This window comes from Amblyraja radiata, chromosome X (genome assembly GCF_010909765.2).
Source record: "Amblyraja radiata isolate CabotCenter1 chromosome X, sAmbRad1.1.pri, whole genome shotgun sequence".
NCBI lineage: Eukaryota > Metazoa > Chordata > Chondrichthyes > Rajiformes > Rajidae > Amblyraja > Amblyraja radiata.
In genome coordinates this window covers 7,048,312-7,070,614 of record NC_045999.1, presented here as the reverse complement: position 1 = coordinate 7,070,614, position 22,303 = coordinate 7,048,312, and the positions used below count along the sequence as shown (strand labels likewise).

At 42.4% G+C, this 22,303-nt stretch overlaps 1 protein-coding gene across 5 annotated transcripts in view; it reads left to right on the top strand.

Annotated features, from left to right (window-relative positions):
- Positions 1 to 22,303, top strand: part of LOC116968289 (inositol hexakisphosphate and diphosphoinositol-pentakisphosphate kinase 2-like) — a 142,168-nt gene that overhangs the window by 21,299 nt on the left and 98,566 nt on the right. For all 5 annotated transcript variants that reach the window (XM_033015010.1, XM_033015008.1, XM_033015007.1 and 2 more), the window contains exons 3-6: positions 13,791 to 13,986; positions 15,631 to 15,721; positions 19,563 to 19,648; positions 21,406 to 21,560. In XM_033015010.1, coding sequence (XP_032870901.1) covers positions 13,791 to 13,986; positions 15,631 to 15,721; positions 19,563 to 19,648; positions 21,406 to 21,560 — 528 coding nt within the window. The remainder of the gene's footprint in view (positions 1 to 13,790; positions 13,987 to 15,630; positions 15,722 to 19,562; positions 19,649 to 21,405; positions 21,561 to 22,303) is intronic.

Here is a 22,303-nt window from a genome sequence, read left to right as displayed (position 1 = left end):
CTAAATCTATCCGTGTACCTGTCCCAAGTGACATTTAAATGTCTGACTCAAATACTTCATCTGGCCGCTTGTTCCATCTGAGTGAAAATGTTGCCCCTCTGGTTCCTTTTAAATCTTGTCCCACTAACCTTAAACCTGTGTCCTCTGGTTTTTGATTTCCTTACCCTGGGTAAAATACTTTTTGTGCATTCACCCTATCTATTCCCCTCATGATTTTGTACACTTGTATATGATGACCCACCCCCACCCTTAGCTTCTGGCGTTCTAAGGAATAAAGTCATAGCCTGCCCAATGTTTCCCTATAGCTCAAGCCCCCGAGTCCTGGAAACAACATTGTAAATCTTCTCTACACTCTTTCCTGTTTAGTGACATTCTTCCTATAACAGGATGACCAAAATAGAACACAGTTCTCCAAATGTGGCCTCACTGATCCTTATACAACTGTAACATAACATCCCAGCTTCTATAATTATCCTAGACTAAATTGAACTAAATTATCCTAGACTAAATAGACGAGGGCATTCGATCCAATTTGTGATCCCAGCTACAAAGACAGATGTATACAGCAATTCGTTCTTCCCCCGCACAATTAAAGCATGGAATAATCTCCACCCTACTATAGTTACCCAACCAGATGCAACTAAATTTAAAGTAGCTCTTTCTTCCCAATAACCCTTTCTGGCTTAAGCCCTCCCTTCACCACCTCCAGTTTAAATTCCATTTGGAATATTTTGGAGGACCAAGAAACCAAGAACTGGTTTTATGCTCCTCCACCCAACTAACTCACTTGGTTTCTATTCTGTGCATGTGTCAGTATGTTGGTTCCCCAGGGAGGGATGGAGACCTGACCCTGATGCTGGCCATGCACTGATATCCACACTTTACGGTTCACCAGGTGCATTGGTGAATGGCAAGGTACCACAGCCTCTTCTATTCCCTCCTTGCAATTCACTAAGACCTAAGTAAGGATCAATCAATCAATTTATTCATTCACATACACAATAAAGTGCTGTGAAATGAATTTTGCCAGCAGCGGTACAATCAAAAAAGAACACACAATACACAATAAAAATTTAATACAAACATCCACCACAGCATTCTTCACTGTGGTGGGAGGCACAAAGTACAATCAGTCCTCCTCCATTGTTCTCCCATGGTCGGGGCCATGAACCTCCGCAGTTGCCGCTGCGGGCGGCCAGATGCACAGGCCCTCTCGTCGGGACTGCGGCTTCAAGATGTTGTTCATCCCTCAACACCTGGCCTTTATGTTGCATTTCTATATGTGGTTTGTGCAATGTGAGCTACTAATTTGATTCCTATTGTTACTGTAAGGAAAATTGTTTTTGGTATAACCCAGTGTTCAATTTATCATCCAATCTAAATCTATTGTCAATGTCTTGTAAATTCTCTAGCTCTTTGTGTTAGCTCTTTGGTTTTGCATAAATCGAGTTTCACTGTACCTTAATTGGTTCTTGTTGTATATGAGGCGCCTAGACTCCTCAGGTCTTCAGGGACAGGTTTACTCTGTGTTCCCAGGGTCAGAACTAAAAAGGCTGAAGCAGCATTCGGTTTTTATGCTCCACACCTGTGAAACAAGCTCCCTGGACACCTGAGGTGTGCACACACTGTAAGCGCATTTAAATCAGGCCTAAAAACACTGTTGTTTACTATAGCTTTTCCATAACCCGACATGCAGGTAATCTTAACCGTCTAATTTTAACCCTTTTATGTGCTTTTTAAAATCGTTTTATTGTTTCATTGACGTTGTTTTATTATTCATACATTTGTCGTATTGCTTATTTTGCAATTTTTAATTATTGACTATTTTATTTTTTCTTTCCTGTAAAGCACCTTGAATTGCTGTTTGCACGAATGGTGCTATACAAATAAATTTGCCTTTGCCTTTGCCTTCTTGTGACAATAAACTGACCTTGAAACCTTGAACCTCTAATGACTGGTGATGGCCTATTTTCCAGTCCACGGAGTATTTTTTGTATTGAGGCAGTGACTTTTGAAGCTAACACCCGTGCTGTCTGTAATTCGGGACAAACCTGTTGATAGTTTCTTCAGAGCTTATATTGTGATGAGTATAAGCTGCTATGATTTCATAAGTTTCATTTAACCATTTTTTTCCTTTGCTGGTGAATGAAACTTTGGAAAATGCATTCTGAAGAAGGGTGTCAACCTGAAACAACACCCATTCCTCCTACCAGAGATGCTGCCTGTCCCGCTGCGTTACTCCAGCAATTTGTGTCATACTTTCTTCTTCACTCATTTTCCCCACTCGCTCCTCTATAACTTGATTTATTTTTTTCACATAGTTGTGTGGAGATGCGTATCAGAAGCAGGCATGTTGGCTCCCTGAGTCCATGCTGACCATCAACCACCAATTTACTCCTATCCTGCATTAATCCTATTTTTTAAAAAATTCTCTATGCATTCATATCAATTCTATACAGATTTTATTACTTGCCATGAAGGGCAATTTATAATGGCCATTTAGCAACCCTAACATCTTTGGGATATGGGAGGCGACTCTCTCTCGGTCACAGAGAGAAGAAGCAAACTCCACACAAGCAGCAAACAAGGGTAGGATTGAAATTGGTTTCTGGTTCTGAGAGGTAGTGGTTCTAATAGCTGCACCATTATGATCATTTCAATTGTTCATAGGAAAAATTCCTTTCATTATTAAGAGGATTTTTTAATAGTCTCAGTTTCAGTTTAGTTGATGCATCTTGACAAGATTTATTTTTAAATAGTAATTATTATGACAGGGAGTTTCCAGTTCCCTGGGAACCTCAGTGCTCGATCCTGACTGTGGGTGCTGTCAGTATGGCCTCAGTAAGTTGTAAAATTATTCCTAGTGTGTATGATAGTGTTAGTGTATGGGGCGATCGCTGGTCGCTGTATCTCTAAAGTCTAATGCAGCAGAACCTTTGGCCACTCTGAAAGTGGGAAAGTGATTGTACAGCTTAGAAGATGGCAGCCTTGTTCAGTATGTTAATTTAACCCATGCTAAAACTTTGATGCACTACAAGATTGTCAGAGCAAAGAAGATCAAGGTTCACCTGGTTTGTCATCTATCGCGCCAGTAATTGCATGATGCAATGATAGGGCCATAGCAATCAAACTCTGTCAATGAGTCTCCAAACGAACAGACATGAGATGATGTTTATGGCATCAGAAGATGTAATCAGCTCGAGTTGAGGGATATTGGTAAGCGGTTCTGATGTTGGACAGGTGTCTAACTGATTGAAGGGTTGCTTGAATGAATTTACCAAATTCCTTTGGGTCAGAAGAAATATTTATTCTCCTGGTACACGAGGTATTTTAAAAACGCTAGCTTCTTGGGTTCTGGCTGACTTGCCTGCTTTTAGTTACTGCCTGGGAAGCCCTGGGATACCTGGGTGGCTGTAGTTTTAAAGTAGCTTGTGATCTGCAGTTGTGTAGTGGTTAAATAATGGACCAGCAAGAAGAATTATGCACCATTGATCCGGAAATGAAATTTGAATCCCACCAGGAAAGTTGGAATTAAATGGTGGTAGCCATGAAATAACTGGATTATTGGTTTTCTGTTTGTCAGGAATTCCGATATCCTGGTGAGGTTTATTCTAGATACAAGAAACTGCAGATGCTAGCATCTTGATCAAAAAACCAAGTGCTGGAGGAACTCAGCAGGTGAGGCAGCATCTGCGGAGGGAAAGGACAAGCGACATTTTGAGTCGGGAACTTCTTTACACTGATGGGAGTGGGGGTAAGATGAGGAAGAAAGCTGGCAATGAGTGGAGGCGGCATAGAACCTGGGAAGTGATGTGTCTGAAGGAGGGTCTCGACCCAAAACGTCACCCATTCCTTCTCTCCAGAGATGATGCCTGTCCCGCTGAGTTACTCCAGCATGTTGTGTCTATCTTAAGTGATGGCTGGATACAGGTAAGGGATTTGATTGACAGATGAGTTGAGTACGTGATACAAATTAGAGGTGAAAAGGTGACAATAGGGGGTTTGAAAATGGACAAATGCCGGCGGGGCGGGGGGGGGGGGGTCATAACAGGCAAATGGGGGTGGAAGATGAGTACAGGAAGGAGGGAAAAGCAGCAGGCTGTCTGGGTGGATGGGTGGTTATGAGGGAGTTTCAGGGTGGAGGTGGGTGGCGTGGGAAAGAATGAGGGGGTGGGGGAGATATTACTTGAATTTGGAGAGTTCAGTGTTCATACTAAGCTTCAGTTGATTCTAAACTGGTGATGCAGTTCCGAGGCAAATGAGGATGGACAATAAAGGTTAGCATGGCAGTGCATATGTAACAAATAATAATGCTGGCTTTCAATGCTTCTTTTAACAATAACTATGCCAGAGATTTTGTGCATACCTGAACCTAAATAGTCAACCTAACTGGAAATAACTGTTATAACTGACTAACTGGAAACATTGAATAGATTAGAGTTGTTTCTCCGAGAAATGTGAAGTCTGTGGGTTGACCTGATGGAGGTCTTTAAGATATTATAAAGTCTGATCGAAGTGACTTTGTGAAGAAGTATGCACTTTTCAGGGAGAGATGGGAACAAATCCAGTGGGGGAAGGTCAAGAGGATTTTCCTTAATTGGGGATTAGCAGGAAAGCTAGGTATAATGTATTTAAACACCAAGAAGAGGGTGCTGTGACTAAAGGTACACAAAAATGCTGGAGAAACTCAGCGGGTGCAGCAGCATCTATGGAGCGAAGGAAATAGGCAACGTTTCGGGACGAAACCCAAAGGAAATAGGCAACGTTTCGGGTCGAAACCCGAAGGGTTTCGGGTCGAAACCCGAAGGGTTTCGGGACGAAACGTTGCCTATTTCCTTCGCTCCATAGATGCTGCTGCACCCGCTGAGTTTCTCCAGCATTTTTGTGTACCTTCGATTTTCCAGCATATGCAGTTCCTTCTTAAACGCAACGTGCTGTGACTAAAGCTGGCTAACGGTACCCAGGTTACCCAGGTTATATCTGGAACAGGCTCTTAATAACCGGTCAGTTAACCCCTTTTGAAATGGTATGAGATTATGTGTGAGTGGCTCTTGGAACAAAGTCATTGTTTCAAACTTTGGCATGCAGCAAAAAAACATTTTTATAAGTAAGCAAATAACATTGGATTAAAGAGTCTTATAATAACCAAAGCTGCTATTACTTACAAATGCGTCAGGCAAATAACTACTTAGTCACATGCAGTTCATGGGTGTATAATTTGCTTGGCTTTCAGTTTTTGTAATATTCTGAGTTATTAACTCCTGAGTGATTATTAACTTGCTTGCCTTAATTTTGGAGAGACATTTCTCAATGTTCTGACTGCTGAACATGGCGGCTCAGCACTTCAACTCCCCCTCCCATTCCGTATCCGACCTCTCTGTCCTGGGTCTCCTCCATGGCCAGAGCGAGCAACACCGGAAATTGGAGGAACAGCACCTCATATTCCGCTCGGGGAGTCTGCATCCTGGGGGCATGAACATTGAATTCTCCCAATTTTGTAAGCCCTTGCTGTCTCCTCCCCTCCCACAGCCCTCTGGCTACTCCTCATCCTTTTTCCTTTCTTCTCCCCACCCCCCCCCCCCCATCAGTCTGAAGAAGGATTTCGGCCGGAAACGTTGCCTATTTCCTTCGCTCCATAGATGCTGCTGTACCTGCTGAGTTCTCCAGCATTTTTGTGTTCCTTTGATTGTCCAGCATCTGCAGTTCCTTCTTAAACAACATGCAGCATTTATCTGTTGCTTTCTCTTACATTCTTTCTGTGCCAAGGATGCCCTTGTAGATGATTTTGTAAGGTTGCACGTGAGAATGTTTTTCCCATTTGGAGGACAAACCGGAGCTAGCTGGCATCTATACATAACTATAACTCTGATCTTCAGGTTTGGGCGGCTTTTCTATTAGTGCAAAAACGGTACGGAATAGCGCTACTATTTTTCGTCAGCTCGCTCACCGTTCTCCCGCACCGTGCTGCGAGTGCAACAAGTTTTGTTCCGATCGGTAGTATATTGTAAAAGTTAGCGAGGTTTAAAAATCAGAAAAACCGCACGTGCGCAGATCGACCACCTCTCCTGCCAGTCAGCGCCGCGCAGATTAGTCTCTTTTCCATTCACTCCCCGGGACAGTCCGCCCCTTCCTGCGCCATCGGGTCTTTACTGGAGCTGAGGGACGCTGCGGGTGGCCGATGGAGTTTTCCAACCGGACACAATTTTCGGAGGGACCGGAAGCGGCCCGGCCCGGAGACGGAGATGTCGCCAAACGGAAAGCGGAGAGTCTGATCCCAGCGGAGGAAAGCGTCCAGCGCTGTGAGTCCCAAGCGTACCGTTATTGTAACGCCCCGCAGCACAGCCTCTTCCCCTCTGGTCCCCCATGCTGGCTCCTGCCCCCCTCTCCCGTGATACCCTCCCCTCCCCCATGACTCTTCCCCGTCTTTTCTCCGAGCTCTTCGCCCTCCCCCACGCGCGGTGCGGCCGTGTGCGGGTGGTGCTTCCGGGCGAAGCCGAGGCCTGGCTCTGAGGGCGTCAACGGCTGATGCTCCTCCGGGGCATGCATGGAGTGGAGCGGCAACCTCAAGATCCTCAAAACAAGTGCAAAATTTTGACCATAAGGCACAATAAGAGCAAAACTGATGCCGTAATCCAATCGAGCCTAATTCAGTTAAGGTAATGATGATTTGGGTTCATCTTTCTAGTCCATGCAGAGGGTCCTGAAACAAGGCCCTTTGGCCCAACTTGACCATGCCTCCAAAGGTGCCCCATCTACACTAGTCCCTTTTGGCCCATATTCCTCTCAACCTTTCCTATCCATATATCAGTCCAAATGTATTTTAAATGTTATTGTACTTCCTTTGGTAGACAAGGTCATTGTCTCATGCTGGTCGTGTTTGTGTACAACATCCCGCAGATTTTAGTTTGGGCTCGGGGATGCAATGCTGTTTATTTTTAGAACGTGCTCAACTGCACCATTCTGTATTTAGGCAGAGTTATGATGCGAATGTTATTGAAAAGATTTGTTGAAATACAAGTTCTGCAAGGATATATTCAAAGGGAGACGGAAGAGACTACAGGCGCTGGAGTCTGGAAGGGAAAACAAAGAGTTGAGGAACTCAATGAGTCGTAGCATTTTATGAGGGAGTATGGTGGTGGGGGGGGGGGGGGGGGGGGGGGAGGAATTGTCAATGATTTGGATTGAGATCCTGCAAGTCAGAGTAGAGAAGGGAGATGGTTGGTATAAACAGGAGAGGGGATGGGGTGGGACAGAGTGCTGATAGATGAACAGAGGGGTAATAGGTGAGGTAACATCTGAAGCAAGGAAAACAAAGGCAGATGGAACCAGGTGGGAGGAAGGGAGGGTGATGGGGACAGATGTTGGAGGGTGACAAGCAGGGACATAAAGTTAAAAAGTGCTTGAATGTGATAAGCATGAAAAGTGATTATGAGAACTGTGAGGGGAGGTGAAGGGCAGAGGGAACCGAATGTGGGAGGGGGATGAGTTCGATAAAGTATGAGAGTCATAGTTGGATGGGAGGACTGGAGGTGCTTTAAAAGGGGAGAGAGAAACACAAGGAGCCAGAGATTACCCAAGATTGGAAAATTCAATCTTTCTTTTTGTATCCCTGCACAATCAAATTTTGGGCCAGTCATGAGCTGGGCATCGACACTTGTCACCCCCAGCCTCAGTTTCCACCTTCGCCCTTCCCATCTTGTGCGGAACGCAGGCTGTCAGGCAGCATCTCTGGAGGACAATGGGCACCATTTTGGGTTGGCTTCACTTCTTCAGACTGAAATGTCCTAACCTGAAAAACACTGCTTTTGAGTTACTCCAGCACTTTGTGTTCTATGCAAGATTCCAGCATCTGCAGTTCCCTGTGTCTACTCTCCCCATCTTGGCATGTGTGAGAGCTGGGTATTAGAAACTCCACTCGGGAATTAATGTGTTTAAACCTCCAGCATCTATTATTATATTTGTGACTCTATTTTGATCGGGGTCAGTGTGCTCTTTTCTGATTACATCCTTTTCCGACCCGATTATCATTATTTATTTTTTTAACCTTTATAACGGTGAATATGTGTGCATCTACATCTGTTTAGCCTTGGCAGATTTATCTATTTGTATAATTGAATGATATCTGGGATGAATTATAACTCTCAGTGTCGTTTCTATTTTACAAAATGATCATTGTATTCAATGCATCTTTAATCCTCATCATAATCTGTGTATGAGCCTAATGTTCTCTCTACACAGTTGAGAATAACTCTCTCAACTGTGTAGCCCATTGTGTGGATAGTTAGACTATGGGTCTGCCACAGTTTGAAAGTTTCTAAGGATGACAGTAAAGGGCCTGTCCTACTTGGCCGTCATTTACGCGACAGGCCGGTAGTGACTGACGCCCGATGGTCGCGTGCGTCATCATGCGTCCGCACAGCCGTCTGGAGCGCGTGATGTCATTTGAAGATGGACACAAAATGCAGGAGTAACTCAGCGGGACCGGCAGCATCTCTGGAGAGAAGGAATGGATGATGTTTTGGGTCGAGACTCTTCTTCAGTTTGAAGAAGGGTCTCGACCCGAAACGTCACCCATTGTAACCACGAGTATTCAACTGAGGTGTAAAAAAGAAAACTAATTTAATCTTCAACATTACATATTTGTTCTCCTCCCAGGAATCTGAAATTGGATATTTCATCTGTTGCCCTCAGTCCAGCAGTTGTCCAAGTCCCAACAATCTAACTCCAGCAGTCAACCGTCTGTCATGGAAACAGGCCCTTTGGGCTAACTTGTCCATGTTGACCAAGATGCCCACCGATGCTTCCCCCATGTTGACCCATATTCCTCTTGCCTTTCCTATTTGTGTACGGTTTGCTGTCCCTTGGTGCAGTTTTGTGTTTAGCCGGGCATTGAAAGATAACTATTCTCATTACTCTTCTTTCCCAGTTAGATGGATTTCAACCTTAGATTTGTTATGACAACTTGAGACATCTGCACAAGCCATTCACATAGATGAATGGAATGTATATACCTCATGACGTTCACCCCATGATGTCTGAACATCTCATTGGTATTGTACAGCCTGTGGAACTAAGTGGCAGAAATGTAGAATTTAATTTATTTTTTTAATTTTTTTATTTATTTATTAGAAGTAGACATATTATAAAATGTAGTTACATATTATAGTAAAAAAAAAACTTTTCATATACATCAGTCATACATTATTAAAATTTTCCATTATCAATTACTTCTGCTTCTAGTATTTTTATTTTTTATAGAAAGCGAGAAAAAGAGAGGGTAGAAAGTTACAAATAAAAAAGAAAGCAAAAAAAAAACAAAAAACAACACAACAGAAAAACAAGGGAGGTGGAATGGGTTACCTGTAATACATCAATGGAGATAGGTTCGTAGGTTATAAAGTATAGTTTTTCATCTGTTCCTGAGTTCAAGTTTCAGCTGGGTCCTCGTGCTGTGCCAATCTATCCCTTCAGATAGTTAATGAATGGAGCCCAAATTTTATGGAAAAGATCTTGTTTGTCCATTAAGACAAGTCTAATTCTTTCTAAGTATAGGGTCTCCGACATTTCCGTAATCCACATTTTAATTGTGGGGGTTGTAGGGCCTTTCCAAAATTTTTAATATTAATTTTTTTCCGGTTATTATACTGTAATTGAGGAAGTTTCTTTGGTTTGTTGTGAGTGTTAAGCTTTGGTAGAATTTTATTTCTCATTCCATTTAAAACAAAATCTGTTGGCCAGATTATATTAACTGCATTCTCAATTTTTTTTTGTTTGTACAAAGCTATTTTAAAAATAAACTTCTATGCAACCAAACCTTCAATTTCTTTCCCTGTGGGAAGATGTTAATTACCTCTTTGCACCAGGTAGCAAAGAAGCAATTAACACCTCTGAATTGTACCTTGTGTTCCCATTGACAAACATATCCACTTGCAATTGATTTAACAGAGTACAGGCCAGTGAAGATAGTAGATTAAAATTGCCAAAAGGCACTCTCTTCGCTGAACTAATTATAGGTTTAAATACTAAAGAGGTGAGAAATGATAAAATAGATTTTAGCTTGCTGAGCAAATGGGAAATTGCTCAGGAAATGCAGCTCCTTTCTCAATTGTCTGGTGATTAAGTGACATTTTTATGATTTAAAATACTAGTGTTGTTGCCAAGCCGTTTATTATCTGTGGCATTTTAAAAATGATTTATAATTTACATTGTTGATATTTAGTTCAGTGTTTTACACCAGAGGAAGAAAATCACATTTTTGTGTCTCAAAAGTGCTGTCATAACGCGGGGTTGGTTAGCACCTCTGGAGAACGTGTATAGGTCTGATGAAAGTCCCGACCCGAAACGTCACCTGTTCATGTTCTCCAGAGAAGCTGCAGAGTTATGCCCCTGTCCCACTTGGGAAACCTGAACAGAAACATCTGGAGACTTTGCGCCCCACCCAAGGTTTCTGTGCGGTTCCCGGAGGTTTTTGTCAGTCTCCCTACCTGCTTCCACTACCTGCAACCTCCGGCAACCACCTGCAACCTCCAGGAACTGCACGGAAACCTTGGGTGGGGCTCAAAGTCTCCAGCGGTTTCCGTTCAGGTTCCCTAAGTGGGACAGGGGCATTAGCTTACCCTCAAACTTAGTCTCTTTTCTACTTTAATGTGTCTTCCTTTTGTCTTTTACCACTTACCTGTCAAGAATTATAGCACAAAGACTACATATCTTTTCTAGCTCAGCCAGCAGATTGTCACTTCATAAAAACAACTGTGCTCTGATTAGATTTCCTCATACCACGTCTGCACTATGTGGACTGCTATCAATCCGAATGTTCTTTGACTTAAATCCCATCGCCTTGTCTTGCTGTCATTATTGATGCAATGTAAGATGAATTAATACATTTCCATGGCAAATTAGGTATATGGATGGGAAAGGAATGGAGGGTTATGGTCTGAGTGCAGGTAGATGGGACTAGGTGAAAATAATTCTTCGGGACGGACTTGTAGGGCCGAGATGGCCTGTTTCCGTGCTGTAATTGTTATATGGTTATATAAGTATGTGCCACTATCCTATATCCCCCAGTATTCAACTCTTTTTGCCTGAATTATCACAGTTTTAACCATTATTAGCATTCTTTCTTTATGGAATTTTTATCAGCCATTTTATAGAACGTGCCTGGTTTATGGTAGTCCTCGTGGATTTCCATTATCCTAGAATCGTACAAAAACTGGCACACCCTGTTCAAATCTCTCATCGAGTATGCATACATACGCTCCCTCAATCCAATCAAAGCGGTTGCCGCTTTGATTGGATTGAGGGAGTGTATGGATGTGTACTCGATGAGAGATTTGGACAGGGTGTGCCAGTTTCTGTAAGATTCGAGGATAATGGTAGTCCATCTTTCTCTTATCTGTGACTGATTTATTTTCATGCATTGTATAGTGCCCATTATTATGAATATTATACAACTTTATCAATGGTTCCTGAAGTCAGCTCTCTGTCGCCATCATCTTCTTGGGAGCAAAGAGGTTAGGGGAGTTGTGATACCACATTCCACTAATAAAATTTACATGTAAAATCTGCTCCGTTATTTCCTTTGAATTGTGTTTTAAAGATTTTTTTAAAAATTGGATTATCATTCTTTTTTTAATGAAAATGTCAGAAGATTTATTATAAAGAGCAATCTCCTGTCTTCCATCCCTGGTACCTGTAATTAGAGCACTTTCCATTTTTATCAGTACAGTTTTTACTTTATTTTTATTTATATAATGTTTCCTTTTGCTCAATGCTAATTTAGTCTCTTGCCTTCTCCATCTTGCCCACTCCCCACCCCCTGGTTTTTCATTATTATTGCTTCCTTACCTCATGAGCTTTGCTCTGTGCTCATCTGAGCGCGTGCCATGATCAAGCCTTGTTGAAGAGATATGACCTGATGCTCTTTAGTTTTGAGACACAGCATGGAACGCATGAGTCCACGCTGGCCATCGATCACCTGTTCGCACTAGTTCTATGTTATCCAACTTCCCACTCCCTGCGCACATTATAGTGGCCAATTAACCAACAAACCGCACATCTTTGGGATTTAGAAAGGCTACTGGAGCACCCTGAGGAAACCCGGGGAGAACATGCATACCCCACACAGACAACACCCGAGGTCAGGATCGAACCATGGTCTCTGGCGCTGTGAGGCAGTTCTCTATCAACTGTGCCATTGTGCTGCCCATGTTGATTTGTATGAAACTTTGCATGTTGATTCTCAATGGGCAATACATCTATGTATTTGTTTAGTTGTAGCTTTGAAAAACATCATTTGAAGCAATGTCAACTTGAGTATGTTGTGTATAATTTTATATTAATCTTCTAAATACAAAGTAGATTTTCATCTGAAATTATCACTAGTTCCAGCAAGCAAGAATTGAATCGTAAACTGTGGGATGGATTCCTCAGCAAGGAGAGCGAGAGTTTAAATAAGATGATAAATGCCTGTTCCCTTCTCCTCACATGTTGAGAGGCTTAAGTTGGCAACTCTTTCAACTCCATTCTGGCAATTTCAGACTCTCTTTGTCTCACTGCCTGGCTTTTGCTCCCGATTTAAGTGATGCTGAGGTCATTAAAATTCCATTGGCGTTTCTCAATTTAATGAGTCCATTCAGTGTTGAGCCTTCTCCAAGGACTTCATTATGTTGAAATTCAAATTGTGAGAAATGAATCTAAGATGTTTCCTATAGTTGTAAGTTTGGTTTTCTTTACCTATTATAAAGCCAGCCAATATAACCTCATTGATTTGACTCTCGATTCCAAATTGTACAGTATCTTGAGACTAGTCAGGCCAACTAACAGATGAACTGACAGATTTGTGTTAAGTCTGTCATCTTTTGTCTGGATAAACAGTAAATGAGTGCAAGACCACGAGGTGGTGTTGGTTAGGACTTAAGGGAAGCTTCTTTGTATGATGGAATAATCTTGTAGAATGGGATATTTCTATTCAACCGAGCTGAATATGGTCCTCATCTTCAATCTTTTCTGAGGTGTGGCATTCCTTTTTAGATCTGAAATGTGCAAGTCCTGAAGTGGGGCTAATCCCCATGATCCGATTCCATCAAAAGAATATTCTCAACATAGGACATTTTGTTTAAATTGATTTATTCCTGGGATGTGGCATTGCTGGAGAGACTGGTATTGAAATCCCTAATTGTACCTAAACTGGGGAAATAAACCACGTCAGTAGGTCTGGAATTGTACACAGACTATTTTGAGTGGGTTTGTAGAACAATCCAGATGTCTCAGGGTTACTATTACGAGTTTTACATTTAGAGTGTAACTAATTGAATTTGCACTCGCCATCTTTATGATGGGATTTAAACTTGTTTCGAGATTATTAGCTCGGGCCTCCGTCCAGCAATGTCAGCCAGTCTAATGGGGTGCCTAAAGTGTTAACAAACGATGGCTACTGTTCATTAGGTGGCTACTTGTTGATGGTGCCTGTTGCTTTGGATGAGTCAAAATATATTTTTTAACGTAGGTGGATGTAATTCTGAAAGTCTGTGGAGCATTTCCATGTGCTGACATTTAACACTTGACGCTAATAGGTTATGTGCGAAGAATAAAGTGTTCCTGTTGCTACATTTGCAACCTGAGGATATACCAGTGTTTCACAGCCACTGAGGCACTTTTGGAATTTTATGGCAGCCAAACTGGGTTTCTGCATTCTAAAACTGCAGTGTGATAATTACCAGATGATGTGCCTTGACAACAGATTTGAAAAGGTCGATTTGTTAATTTTTTCTCCTTCCCCCCCCCACGTCTAGCCTCCTGAGCGACAAATCCTGGTGGGGATTTGTGCGATGGCGAAGAAGTCGAAGTCGAAACCAATGACTCAGATCCTGGAACGTCTGTGTAAATTTGAGTTTATCGGTGTTGTCATTTTTAATGAGGACGTTGTTCTAAATGAGCCTGTGGAGAACTGGCCAGTATGCGACTGTTTGATCTCCTTCCATTCCAAAGGTGAGCAGTAGGATGGGTGGAAGTTAGAGCTGCAGGTACATAAGAGGAATTGTTTATATACAGAAAACTGCAAGACACTATCACAAATAAAATTGGCTAAAGATGAATGTTGGTCGGTACACTAGAGGAACTACCTGTTCTTCAAGTCAAGTCAAGTCAAGTCAAGTTTATTTGTCACATACACATACGAGATGTGCAGTGAAATGAAAGTGGCAATGCTCGCGGACTTTTGTGCAAAAAGACAAACAACCAAACAAACTATAAACACAATCATAACACACATATACCTTTACATAATAAATAATGGAAGGAAAAACGTTCAGTAGAGTTAGTCCCTGGTGAGATAGGCATTTACAGTCCGAATGGCCTCTGGGAAGAAACTCCTTCTCAACCTCTCTGTTCTCACCGCATGGCAACGGAGGCGTTTGCCTGACCGTAGCAGCTGGAACAGTCCGTTGCAGGGGTGGAAGGGGTCTCTCATGATATTGTTGGCTCTGGAGTTGCATCTCCTGATGTATAGTTCCTGCAGGGGGGCAAGTGAAGTTCCCATAGTGCGTTCGGCCGAACGCACTACTCTCTGCAGAGCCTTCTTGTCCTTGGCAGAGCAATTCCCAAACCAGATGGTAATGTTCCCGGACAAGATGCTTTCCACAGCCGCTGCGTAGAAGCACTGGAGGATCCTCGGAGACACTCTGAATTTCCTCAATTGCCTGAGGTGGTAAAGGCGCTGCCTTGCCTTACTCACGAGTGCTGAGGCGTGTGATGCCCATGTCATATCCTCGGAGATGTGGACTCCCAGATATTTAAAACAGTTCACCCTATCCACAGGATCCCCATTTATCCTCAATGGAGTGTACGTCCTCGGATGATGTGCCCTCCTAAAGTCCATGATCAGCAGGGACAGTGTGGTGGTATCAGAAAATACTGTGGGGTCTTTATCATCCACATGTGCAGGCAAACTAAGTTTTTAAAGAGATGGCATGCTATTGATCTTCACTGACAGCCCAAGTGTATGTCCTTGAGTATCAGACTGAAGGGTAAACACTTATCTGATTCACAGGTAAAAAATTTACAGACTGAAATGCAGAGTAGAAATTATCATGTTTTCTTTTTGGTTTATGTGGAATGTAGTCTAATCTGCCAATCCAATTAACTCTTGTATTTGCATTGAATGGTAGTTTGGGCCTTCATTCAAATATCAATTCTGATAATGAGTGATGGTTGGGAAAAAAAGACAATGTTGGAGTAACTCAGCAGGTCAGGCAGCATCTCTGGAGAACATGAATAGGCGACGTTTCAGGTCTGAACCCTTCAGAACATTTCAGACCTCCTTCAGCCTGACACAAAATGGCCTATTCATATTTTCCAGAGATGCTGCCTGACCTGCAGAGTTGAACCAATATTTTGTGGGGTTTTTCCGTAAACTAGCATCTGCCATTCCTTGTGTCGACATCGTGATGGTAGGAGTTGAGTTAAATACTTGAGACCTAATGCGTTAGTATAATGCCAGCTTTGGTTTATGTTGCAGCACATTTTAACATTTTGATTTCCTTTGGTGCGATCAGTATGTCACACTTGTGTACAAAATAATTTAGCAGATTTTGAGGTGGGTAATAATTTGTTCTTTATTCCTTTACCTTCCAGGTTTTCCACTGGATAAGGCAGTGGCTTATGCAAAACTCCGGAATCCCGTTCTTATTAATGACTTGAATATGCAATATTATATACAAGACAGGTATGCACAATGTGTTAAAATTATTATTATTTTTTTCAATTTTTATCACAAATGTTCCAAGTTATGAGCATCTATTCTTGATCCAAAATAACCTCAACTAATTTATGCTGTCAAAATAGTTTAGTCTTTGTAATTTCAGCTCTCTTGGTTCATTCTTTGGGTGATAAACTCCAGAACCGTCCCTATCAGATTGGTCTAAAAGCAGACTTGATCCATTAATAGATTGTTGATCTTTACTAAGCATTCGGAATGTACAGTTGCCAATACTGCTCTCAAACTGAAGTGGGGAGTGTCATTGGCATTCCTAATCATGACCACCACGACCACCACCACCACCACGAGTTCTACCTGAGATTCATGCGCTTGGTCCACTTTGTGCTTACAGGATTGGGTTTTGGCATGGTTTACTCGTGTGGTTAGCATGTGTAGATAGAATGGGCAGCTGCTGAAGTTCTGCAGATTTTGCATTGTGTGTGAGTCAAATCATTGTTCGGAAAGTTATGGAAAGTAATGAAGATCTCATAAAAGCTTATGGTAATTGTATTATCTGGTTCTCACAGGCTCGGACCTAAGGTATCAAACTATCTGCTCCGTTTTCCACTCCTTGCACAGACAACACACTTCAATTACAGTGAATGGAAGAAATAGCATTAGGAAGCGCATTGATATAATCTTGTATTCTCCAGGCTAGCCTAGGTTATAAATCTTATTGGCAACGAATGGCACGGAGGTCACTATGGAATACAAAATAAATAGATTTATGTTTCAAACTACATTTTTGTGGTTTTGCGGTGTATATTTTGCATGCATTACCAATGTGTTAAAGTATTAATGTAAGCAAAAAGTTGTCAGTTAATTAAATTTCAGGAAGAAAAAATACATAATTTAAGAGGTCTTGTTTGAGCTGAGCTACTGTCTGTAGATTGACTGTTAAATCATTAAAATGTAACGGTTAAGGCGATATGTCCCAAACAATATGGTGCCCTGAAATGGGGGGACTATGTCTAAACACTGCTGTAATTTCTACACGGTGAAACCAAAATGTATAAAAATGGCCTTTATTAAAATCTGGAACCACATGTGATTTTTTTTTTTTCTATTATAAATCTCAAATTGTGGAGTACAGAGGCAAATAAATAAATGATGGGTCTTTGTCCCAAACATTATGGAGGGCACTGTAGGTCATAGTTACCGAGCTGTACAGTATGGAAACAGTCCCTACGGCCACCTTGTCCATGCCAACCAAGTTAGTGTTCGGGGCTCGTCCCATTTGCCCCATCACCCTTAACCCATCCAATCCATATCTGTCTAAAAGACTTTTGAAAAGGTAGTGAGAGGGAGCAGTACCCACTCCTGCCAATGCTTTGAAATACAATACAATACAATACAATTCAATTTATTGTCATTTGGACCCCTTGAGGTCCAAACGAAATGTCGTTTCTGCAGCCATACCTTACAAACAAATAGACCCGAGACACAACACAGTTTACACAAACATCCATCACATCGTTGTGATGGAAGGCCAAAAAAAACTTATCTCTCCACTGCACTCTCCCCCCCATGTCAGTCAAAGTCAAAGCCCCCGGCGGGCGATGGCGAATTGTCCCGCGGCCATTAAAGCCATGCCGGGTGATGCAAGGCCGCGCACCGGGTCTTGGTGTTAGAGCCCCCGGCGGGCGCTCGCAAAGTCCCGCGGCCATTCCATGCCGCGCGGGGCGATGGTGTAAGGCCCCGCTCCAGGAGCTCTTCAACCCCGCAACTCGGGCGGGAGAAGTCGCCGTTGCGGAAGCCCCGAAATAGAGTGTAACCATGTCCTCAGCTGTTAAGTCGCATGTGCACATTTTCATCAAAGGATATATTAAAGAACCACTGGAAGTGAGAACTGATTGACATTCCATCCCGAGTGCTGAGGTCAGTTTTATATTGTTCCTTGCCAGTTCTCTTTATGATGAACCATTGGACCACAGTCTACCTGGATTGTAGAACATCAAATGCCTGCAGAAAACTGGGAAAGTCCTTCATGGCTTTCTTTGCATCAGAATTATTGTCATTTTCTGCATGGAACAAGTTACTGTCCAAACCCAGTGTGATCTATCCTATGAAAGCCTAGATATCTAGACAAAATATTAAAGCGTCCATACCTATAAAAATAAAGATTTGCCTTTACATGGGACATATCACAAACCTCTTGTCACAAAGCATTTTGCAGGCAATCGATAATCTGATGAAAGAGCATCACTGTTTAACGTAAACAACAGCAGCATGTTAACAAAGAGTGATAGACATTGTCTAGGGCAGGATAAATGATTCACTTGGCCTTTGAAATGGTTTTGGGCGAAATCAGACAGGACCTTGGTTATGCTCTAATTTGTAAGAATGTCTCTGGTGGACAGCACCATCTCGGTGCTAATGTGCAATATCAGACTGGACTTTTTGTCCTTGAGTCTCTGGCACTTCTTTTGAGTCCATCAATCTTTGGGCAAGTGAGCAACCCCTGAAGCCAGGGCTGACAGCAATTCTAATAAGAAATGAACAGCACCTCATATTCCGCTTGTGGAGTCTGCATCCTGGTGGCATGAACATTGATTTCTCACAAATCTGTTAACCCTTGCTGTCTCCTCCCCTTCCTACCTCAGCCCTCGGGCTCCTCCTCCTTTTTCCTTTCTTCTCCCCGCCTCCCCCCACCCCATATCAGTCTGAAGAAGGGTTTTGGCCCGAAATGTTGCCTATCTCCTTCGCTCCATAGATGCTGCTGCACCCGCTGAGTTTCTCCAGCATTTTTGTGTACCTTCGCTGTGATTATAATCCTTGTCAGCATTGAGGGCTGCAGCTCCGACACACACCATGCTCTAATTGAAGAAGGGTCTTGACCTGAAACATCACCTATTCCTTTTCTACAGAGATGCTGTCTGACCCGCTGAGTTACTCCAGCTTTTTGTGTCTATCTTGTGCTCTAATTTACCTTTGGCCTCTAACCTCACATCACCTGAAGGCTGCACTTTGCTTCATTCCAGTTCTGCAGCACCACACACACAAGATTAGTAGTCATTAAATATTAATGGAATTGCCACACAGTTCCTTGCAAACCTTGCCAAAGACTGCAATCCTTATGATGCATTAGCAAATTACATTTTGTTCCAAAGACCATCCATGGACAAATGTGGTGCTTAATTTTTGTTGTTAAAATTCCAAATAAAAAAATATTTGAGCTATTGCAATCTTGCTTCAGATTTTTAATCCTTTACGAGTGAGCTTTAGATAGCAGTGTCCACGTTAAAATATCAAGAATCCTCTAGAGAAATTCAAGAAAATGCAGATGATCTGTGCCCTCCATCTGAGAGAGAAAGGTTAGCTGTGCAAGACGTTTATCGGTAGTTTCAGCAAAATGAAAAGGAAGCTAGATATATTTTTGTTACTGAATTGACTTTGGGGGCTAAAGGTGTGGGAAGGAACTACAGATGCTGGTTTTCACCGAAGATGGACACAAAATGTTGGAGTAGCCCAGCGGGACGGGCAGCTTCATTGGATAGAATGAATGGTTAACGTTTCGGGTCGGGACTGGAAGGTTTGAGGAAAGGTCTCGACCCGAAACATCACTCATTCCTCCTATTTAGAGATGCTGCCTGTCCTGCTGAGTTATTCCAGTATTTTGTGTTTATCTTTGGGCCCAAAGGTAATGTGTTAATTTTTTGAGGTGCTAAAAATGTTCCTCTGGTCCTAGAATGTTCTAGAAAAAAATTATTATATTTGCGTTTAAATTCAAAATACAGAGTGAGTGAAATATCGTAAGGCATCAACGTTTGTTTTCTGGATTAGAATTGGATTATTTTTATGTTTGCAGGAGAGAAGTCTATCGAATTTTGCAGGAAGAAGGAATAGATCTTCCTCGTTACGCAGTGTTAAATCGTGATCCGGACCGACCTGATGGTTGGTATTGTTGTCTACAAAGTGACATTGCAAGGCTCTTGTGATTTGTCTGGTTACCTTTGCAATGTTGCTGCCCAGTTCAACCTGTTTGTTTATTTTTGACCTGATTTATTTTTAAATTGTGGTGTTTTCAAACCTACACTAGACCAAGTGCAGACCCGTTGGGTCTGTTCCCCCAACGTGCGGGGGCGGGGGGGGGGGGGGGAGGTGGCATGTGGCGTCACACACACTAACTACCACCCCACACACACGCTAACTACCCCCCTTGATATTATCTTAATATTTAATTTGCTCCTTTTACCCCATAACCGCCCTATCCACTGACGCATAGCCCCCAACTCGCAGGTGCTTCTAGAGAGGGGGGGGGGGGGGGCGTGTAAAGAGTGAGGGCAGAAAGAGAATGGGGAGGGGCAGAGACAGAAGGGCATATTACTTCTTTAAAAATCGATGAATATAATGTTTTAGTTTGGAGATGCAGCTTGGGACCAGGCCCGTCGGCCCACCGAGTCCATGCCAACAATCGATCGCCCATTTACACTAGTTCTATGTAATCCTTCTTTCTCATCCACTCCCTATACACTGGGGGGGGGGGGGGGGTTTACAGAGGGATATTAACCTGTAAACCCACACATCTTTGGGATGTGAGTTGAAACCGGAGCTCCCAGAGGAAACCCACACTGTCACGGAGAGAATGTGCAAACTCTTCACAGGCAGCACCTGAGCTCAAGATTGAACATGGGTCTCTGGCTCTGTGAGGCTTGTGTTGCCTTGGTGTAATTATTTTCTGGGTTTTGCTTAAACAATGATTTTAGCATCTTTTGTTTTAACAAACTATTGGCAATAATTTAGGGTTTAGCCCAGTTAGAAAACTTTTCCAGTCTATAATCCAAAAGATTTGTAAATAATTGTTAACTGCATCTGCAGTTCCTTGAATATTTTGTCTACTCCACTGCGATATCTCCCCAAGGTATGCCTACTTTGAAGAAGTTGTTCTCCTCCTCCCTCTGAAGACAGTTTTACAACCTCCTCTCTGACGCCCCCCCCCCACCCTACATCAGTCTGAAGAAGGGTTTCGGCCTGAAACGTTGCCTATTTCCTTCGCTCCATAGATGCTGCCTCACCCGCTGAGTTTCTCCAGCACTTTTGTCTACCTTTAATTTTAGGATCTATTTATTTGCTGGGGGAAGAAAGGGGTAGAGGTGGGAAGTTTCCTAAAATAAGATAATTCAATGTTCATACCGTTGGTTTGTAAGCTATTCAAGCACAATTGGCTGTACTCTGGTAATGGAGGAGGCCTAGGACAGAAGTCGGTATGGGAATGGGCAGAGGATTTAAAATGATTAGCACCTGAAAGATCCAGTAGACATGGGCTAACCAAGTGTTTGGCACAATGATAATTGATTCTATGCTTGGTCGTACCCATCGGGATCACCGGATGGAGTAGTTGAAGCCTTTGGACTAGTCTTGATATGAAGACTTGCAATATTAGCAATCTTTCTCTGAATGCTAAAATTGAAAAACCTTTTCCTGTTTGTTTGGAAACTGGATTTGGTTCTTGCCCCCTCTTTGACTCGCAGGGAAGATTACACGACAATGGCGGGGGTTGGAGAGCGGTCCGGTCACAAGTAACCTGTCACTGAGTGAGGCATGTTTGATGGGAAATTCGCTTCCTCTGCCTGTTAATGTTAAGGACTGATTAAAAGTCAAAACCACAGACAAATAAATCCTGGGTCCCTGTGTTTTCTTAACCTGCACAGAGTGTAGCCTGGTGGAAGGAGATGATCACGTCGAAGTGAACGGAGAAATCTTCCAGAAGCCTTTTGTTGAGAAACCCGTGAGTGCAGAAGACCACAATGTGTACATTTACTACCCTGTGTCGGCAGGGGGAGGGAGCCAAAGGCTGTTCCGCAAGGTATGACATTCACAGCCTTGCTTGTTATGAGTCATTTGTAAAAGTACACAAGGCCATTTGGCCCATCATGCTTGTGTTGAGGTTGAGAGTTCTCCAATTAGCTCAATTTCCCTGCTTCTTTTCCCATTACCCTGAAATATTAAACCAGTTCCATTTTTTTTTAAAGTTGCTTTTGAATCTGCTTTTCAGACAGAATATCCAGATACAAAATAATTATCTTTTGTTCTTTTACAACAGCTAACTTCCTCCCAGCTTTCTCCATTTTCAAAAAAAAGAGTCATTGCATCATTTTATTTTCTGTGGGTGCCATTCTGGTTCAGTTAATGCATATTTTACCCTCAAATGTAGTTCACAGATATCTATTATGACAAATCCTCCTATTCTTCCCAACTAGATAAATGGAGAGTATTTACATAACAAACTCAAACTTTTGAAAGTATGCCTAATCTTGCCGTATTTAAAATCTTATTAGTATTTCCTACTCAGGACCTCCCGATCTCTCTAGTATTTCCTCTGTTAAAATGAACAACAAAATAACTGTGAAGTACAACCTCTTCTCATGTCGAGAGTCCAAAAAAAAGTTTAATTGTCATATGTAGTGGCAATGGAACAATGACATTTGTATTTGTTGCTGCTTTCAAGGCCCAGCAAGTCCCTTGTACCTTCTGATTCAGATAGCACTAGAACACATGGGCCTGTTAATGTATGAGGGAACTGCAGATGCTGGTTTAAACCAAAGATAG